The following is a 6825-nucleotide window of genomic DNA, read 5'->3' as shown; positions in this document are numbered from 1 at the left end:
ATCACTCGTGCTTTAAAGGACCAGTTGGACATTTGGGAAATTTGTCTTCAAATCTCCTTCCTGCGAGTCAGACATTCACTCTCATGTCTGAGCGCGACACCGTCTCCTAGAAAATCACACGTTTGACAGAGTGAACATTTTCCTGACCTGAGCTCAGAAAGCTTCAGATAAAGGTGCCGACAAGTTACAACAACTCTCGGCCTAAAACTACATGCACAATTGCACACCACCACCACCCAACAACCACTGTTAGAATTAGGCATGTAAATTAAAAACCTATTTAACAGTATTTTTATCTACACGCATCATGAATCTAAACATTACAGTAAACTTTACCCAAGATAGTTTCATTCGTTTTGTCTATACGCTCTAAAAATGCAGATAGCATCAGGCTGATGTGCTTGTTTTCTAGTGTGCGAGAGGCAACAGCTGTTAGCTGTTGTTGCAGGAAAAAAATTTTTTTTTTTTTTTGGTTTTAGCTAAAAGTTCTAAAGGGAAACACGCTTGAGGTGTAGAAATGTGTCTTTACGGACTGAGCCCTCTCTTTTGGTGGCGCTGGTGTGTTCACGCCTCGTGACATGAGATCAGGAGCAGCTGCACAAAACACTTCAGTTAAGATTTTCTTGAAGTCCAAGTGAAGTTTTTCTTAAAATAAACAGTCGCCCCACAAAACACCCTTAAGTTTCGCCTTGAGTATTTAAGGTTTTTCTCCTTATCTTTTATTCTTATACTTAAAGTCACCTGAAACCGTTGCACAAAAGCCCTTAGTGACCAAAAACTAAGGAAAAAGTAAGTTCCTCTGACTTTATTGTCCGACCGTCTAGAGTGGATCCTTCCACTTCCCGTTAGTTTCAATGATTGTTCGAATAGTTTTATGTCACATGACGTTTTCCTGTCAGATGTAGTCGAGGGTTTCATGCCACAGATCAGTGTGTACCGTCTTGCTGAACACCGTGGTGAAGTTTCCCCTCAAACAACAAGTTCTCACAGCAATCAACGGCTCCATTGGAAACAGTAGGAATTTTACTGCTGTATAATTCTCTTTCACTGCTGCAAATGCCTTAACGTTTTATCCATTAACTAAGGAAACCTTTTAAGAGATTCTGTGCAACACCCTTAAGTAATTAACCTAAGTGGAAATCTAAGTGTTTTGTGCAAACCGGCCCTTGGAAACTGTAAAGTGCTCTACAGTAGAAAACTTGGCCGTTCCTTTCCTTCAGAACAAACTGATTCGCTCGTTGAAAAAGTGCCAAATAAAGACTGAGGAGTTGCATATTATCTGTCAGCGTTCTAATAGAGCAGATGGGCGGTTGAAGTGAGTCGTTCACCCGAACGGCAGAGGCACCAGGCACATCCACCGTAGCTGGACAGGGGAAGAGTCCCGACCGGCCGCCCAGCGAGCCCCGTACCAGTTAGCGTCGACCTGACAGTAGAGACGATGAGGTCGCCCTCGCTTGAAGCCCAGCTCCCCTCGTGGTTTCGAGTGGAAGGAGTACATCGCCCGGCAACAGGGCTTGATCCAGACCAGCTTACTGTCGCTGGGCCAGAGAGAAAGAGAGAGAGAGGGAACCATTATGTTTAATGAAGGGAGAGGCTGTTTATCATCATCTGGTTTTACTTGAATAGAAGAGGCAGAGTCATAGAATATGAACCACTGGTGGGAAAGTTTGTCTAATTGCTGTGAAGTTTGAGTTATGGCTAAAAGGTCGTTTTCTGAGGTCACTGTGACCTAAAAAACAACCTTAAAAACAAAATGGCTGCCGCTCTGACTGTCGGCTGCGCAGAGGAATAAAAAAGTTTCAGTTTAAAGCTGCAACAATCAATCGATCAACAGGAAATTCATCAAGTAACTAGTTTGAAAATCACCACAGTAGTTTTTAGTTCATTTTTTTTAAAAGCACAAAAGTCAAAATGTTTTCCTGTTTGCAAGGCTTCTCAGATCAGAAAGATTTGGTGTTTTTCTCGTCACACATGATGATAATCTGTTTGACTGATTCACTGTAAAATGACACGAGGAACATGTTATGTTCTCCACCGTAGCAGGAACGGGCATGCCGGGTCGGGAGGCAACACTGTTTGACCGTGCTCTCTGTCACAAGGTAAAAAAGCCACACAGGTAAACACATCATCCAGACTGAAGTCATGGACAGTGAAATCAATAATCAATAGCGACGACTAAAACAACCTGAAGGCCAGTGCAGATTGTGATATCGACGGCTAGGTGGAAAAAACTCGCATGCTGCCGTTGTTGTTCGCTTCATGGACCCGGATCCTTTTGGGTCTGAACCGTCGCCCCGGCCGGTTGCTAGCAGCGGTCAGCCTGTTGTCGACAGGTACAGTCAGACAGATACAGGTGTACTTCTTCACTTTCACACAGGTGCAACAAACAGGAGCTTGCTTGCACAGAAGACAGACTTTGATTACGGACTGAGATGTAAATTATACAAACAGGTTGGTTCGACCAAAAGGCATCTGACTTAAGTATTCACGTCACGTCCTGTTTTTCCAGAGTCAGAGAAAACATGAACCATGAGAATGTGAAAAATTTTGTCATAATTTTCTGTGCTAAAAAGTGTTTTGTGAGGTCACCACTGACTTGACCCTTTGGGACCTTTGGCACCAATATCTAATTTTTACGACTGAACACCTGCAGGAATTGATGAGTTCGCTGTGTCGCAGAACTCGATACTCTCTAAAAGAGATGTTGAGCGCTGCTGAAACCTGGGCTCACCTACCTAGCCTGCAGGTTCCATGGAGACCCTGCAGGATGCGCGTGGGCGTTGCGGTGGAAGTCTGAGCAGCGCTGCGACCCATAGCTGCCAGACGACATGAGCGGTCCATACTGCAGGAGGACACGTCAGAGAGGGAGACGTAATCATTATTCATTAAATCACTACATGTTAATGACACCATTCATGTCTACTCCTCTGTTAAAAATTTTTTTTTTTTTTTTCTTTTTTTGTTAAAAGCCCAGGTGTGGGCGTCGGCCGTGTAAAAGGTGAGTTGTTCTGCAGACTGAAGTAAGCATCCCAAAAAGTTTCAGGTCTCAGGTTGAAAACAAGCACAAAAATAAAAAAAAAAAAAAAATTGCAAAATTTAGTTTCGCAAAACTCACACTTTCTGGAAAACTTCAAAATTAAAAGTTTAAATTCATCTGAAGGGACGAGTGTCTTTACGCCTTTATCTTTGGTCTGCCTGAGGGGGGCGCCCCCGCACTTCTTTACTCGTCTAATGTTCTTCCAGTCTCCTCACAGCTTCACAGCTTCAGGACTGATCTCTTCTTAAGCTGCTTTTATCAGAAAACTTTTATGAATGTTTTGATGTTTGTTTTCTTTCTGTTCAAGCTCTTTGTAACCTTGTAAAGAAGCTTTGTTACTATATAAATAAAGTTATTTATTACTATAATCAACACCAAATACATTCTGTCGGGTTAAAACTCCACATCGTTCTGCAGCAGGACGAACATGCTCCTCTCCGCCACTCTTTTTGAGACGTCATTGAAACTTGTCCCAGGCCTGTCGCATCTCCTCACCGGACTTCCCTTTTCGTCTCTCTTGTAGTCGAAGTCCAGCCGACGCCCGTTCCAGCTTCTTCAGCTGAAACTGAAAAGAAAAAGAAGCAGAAAAAAACACAAACATGCTGCTGAAGATGTTGGAACAAACATTCTTGGTTCAGACTCTGATCGGAGCAGGTTCTGCTGTCCTGTTTGATGCAGATGATGATTCCCTGTCCGCGCTGTGACCGTCACGTGCTGTGTTCAAGAATTTGGTTTCGTGACAATTTTGTCAAAATACAATTTTCTCTTCAAGATTACCTGTAAATCTCTAGAGTCTCAGGTCCACAGAAGTCATAACATGGCAGTGTTTGTTTACATGAACCAACAGAGGTCAGCGTTCTCTTGTACTGGACCCCGTCACCTGCAGTGATGGCGGTAGGCGGACCTCTCATACCCTGACTCCATCTCCTTCAGCGGTCCGTGGTGTGGAGGTCCTTGCAGGGGGTCGATGAGGTTGCGTTTGACGTTGACGTCCAGAGCGTCCCCCTGGCCCTGGCCGACCTGCAGCTGGCAGAGCGATCCACCTCACAGCCAGGACAAGAGCTCCACGCTGAACAGGAAGAAGAACAGCTTTAACGAAACACGTTAGAACCTGTCTGTGAAATCCATAAGTGCTGTCTCAGTTCTTGAGTCACGTACAACTTGGAAACCTTTAACGCCACAGCAAATAAAATGATTTTAGGTTTAAAAACTGTGCTGCTTTGGCAGATACCCAGAGCAGCATTTGATTGATGCGAGTCATGAGTCAATTTATGATGTTTGACTAGAAAACACCAAGAACTTCAGGTTATTCTTAATGGGATAAAAGCCAGACGGAGAGTCCAGCCCGGACAGGCAAGCTCTGTGAAGCTAAATGAACAGGGTGTTTTTCAAGTCGTCGTTAAATGTTCTTCAAGTCCCCCCTCTCAATTTGGTTGGTAGTTTGTTCCACAGCTCATATGTGGGATATTGAAACTAACCAGGACCGATGTTCTCTAGTCTGTAAAACTTCTCTTATCACAAACGAGGAGTCGGAGTTCCCGTCAGCTGTTCGGCAGGTAACACTCGAGCTGGCAGCTTCTGTAGGGTTCCTCCAGGTTTTAAATGTGTCAGCAGCCGCCCGCTGTTTACGTGCCTCTGTGCTCCCGCTGTGACTGATTCCTGATCAGTTGTGTGTTCCCTACCAAATTTTCAGAAGCGCTCCAAGCTCCTCGCCGATACAGCACATACAATCTCCAGCATGCCCTCTGTCTGCGGAGTTTAACCCGTGCACACTCTCCCTGTCCTCGGATCCTGGACATTGGTTTGAGCATGCTCAGTTTGGTCTCTGTATGCTGTAAACACCAGATATGCCTCCTCAGGCTGAGTGAAGGCCCAGCAGCAGGATCAATACAAAGAACTGATGGTTTTTAGTTTTATACAGTTTCCATAAAAATAAAATTACGATTGTCTGACTTTTAATTGTTCGCAGTCTTTTCTCTGCTGTTTCTGCAATTAATATCATTTCTATATATAACAGTTGAAGAGCACTGAATGATTTGACTGTTACATGTTAAACTGTTAAATAGTCTAGTTAGCCTGTAACTCTTACCTGTTAGCCTGACTCTTGTTAGCCTGTAAGTCTGTTAGCCTGTAAGTCTGTAAATCTGTTAGCCTGTTAGTCTGTTAGCCTGTAAATCTGTTAGCCTGTAAGTCGGTTAGCCTGTTAGCCTGTAAGTCTGTTAGCCTGTAAATCTGTTAGCCTATAAATCTGTTAGCCTGTTAGTCTGTTAGCCTGTAAATCTATTAGCCTGTAAATCTGTTATCAAAAAAGTCTTAATTTACCCAGAATTCATTGTACCACAGCCACTGCTCTGTGCACCAGATGAATTTAGACTCGGTCTGTCTGAAGTCTGACTGTGTGTTACATTAAGCCACAGTCGGAGTCTGTGTGTACAGCAGCTCAGGTGTGTGTGGCTGTACCTGGGTTTGGCTGGAGGAACTCTGTGGTTCTGGACAGAAGCTCCAGCAGCAGAGTGTGGATCACTGCAACACTCTGACACACACACAGAGACCAGACGTCAGTTTATCCCTCAGCTCAGAGCAGATCAGAACCACGTCTCACAGCAGAGTTTTACCTTCTCCATCCTCAGGAAGTCCTCGTCCATCTTGGTTCCCTCAGCTCCCATCAGCCTCTCGTTCAGCAGCTGCAGGGCGGGAGGAGGAGGGGACAGGAGGAGGGGTATTATCAGAGGAAGTAGTTATAGTAGTGAAGGTAGCAGCTGGAGCAGTCACAGTGGTAGTTAGTAGAACTGGAAGTGGTGAGTGATAGTAAACACAACAAGGCTAATATTAAATATTAAATATTACACAATAAATATTAATATTCGGACAAAGATCACGGGTATAAATGCCTTACTGTCATTTTTCATTAAAGTCTTTTATGATCTGATGGATCGATATTGAACTGATGGATCAATAGTGATGTGATGGATCGATACTGATGTGTACCAGCAGGCCCTGTGTCGCAGTAAAACCACGGAGGACACTCCTAACCCTCCGTGGTTTTACTGCGACACAGGAACACAAACCACCCAGATATTAATCCTGCCTCCCCCCGTGGCTTTCATAAAACCTCGGTCAGCTCGGTTCGGCTTGGCTCGGCTCGGTTGGTCCCGGTTACCTGGCTGGCTTTGTGGAGCTGCTTCTTCATCCCGGAGACAGACATCTTCACCGGGGATCAGCAGAGCGGCCGCCGGACACCGACAACCTCCATCCCGTGTGAGACGCCCCGTCCCCCCGCAGAGAGTCACGGCACCGGGCCGCCCCCACCACCGGAAGCTGCTCCGTTTGGTCTAAAAGTTTTCTTATAAATGTTTTATTATGGTCCAGTTTACTACTACTGTAACACTGTTTATTACATTTATTATGATCAGCTTGGTCACAACCCGTCCAGGAGTAATGAACACTGTGCTGCCTTCAGGCGACTGTCGGAAATCTCTGAACTACAACCTGGATATATTTTCTTTTTCTTTTTTTTTAATTTACATTCAGCATCAAACAGACGTTTCCATACAACGTGTCTCAGATTTCAAACTGAATATATGTAATATACTGTTTGTATATCAGATCTCACAAAGTTTCCATATATAGAAAAGAATAAAAGATGATGGAAAAGAATCATGAACAGTTAGGGAGTGATCTTTTCTCTATAACAAAATTATTGAGTTATCCAAAATATATCATCTTAATTTCTAGAAGGATTTCACATTTTAAAATGTTTTGTGTTTCTTTTTCCTGTAGTCTCTGAT

The 6825-nt window shown here is 44.0% G+C and overlaps 1 protein-coding gene across 1 annotated transcript in view; it reads right to left on the bottom strand.

Annotated features, from left to right (window-relative positions):
• Nucleotides 1-6297, bottom strand: part of LOC111231875 (endophilin-A3-like) — an 11320-nt gene extending 5023 nt beyond the window's left edge. The window contains exons 1-3 of the mRNA XM_022759136.1: nt 6198-6297; nt 5653-5721; nt 5498-5570 (exon numbers count right to left, since the gene is read on the bottom strand). Coding sequence (XP_022614857.1) covers nt 5498-5570; nt 5653-5721; nt 6198-6242 — 187 coding nt within the window. The 5' untranslated portion in view covers nt 6243-6297. The remainder of the gene's footprint in view (nt 1-5497; nt 5571-5652; nt 5722-6197) is intronic.
• Nucleotides 6298-6825: the final 528 nt, after the last annotated feature.

Source organism: Seriola dumerili, unplaced genomic scaffold (assembly GCF_002260705.1).
Source record: "Seriola dumerili isolate Sdu_G_001 unplaced genomic scaffold, Sdu_1.0 BDQW01000320.1, whole genome shotgun sequence".
Classification (NCBI taxonomy): domain Eukaryota; kingdom Metazoa; phylum Chordata; class Actinopteri; order Carangiformes; family Carangidae; genus Seriola; species Seriola dumerili.
Note: the sequence above shows the minus strand (reverse complement) of the source record. Positions and strands in the feature narration are given on the sequence as shown.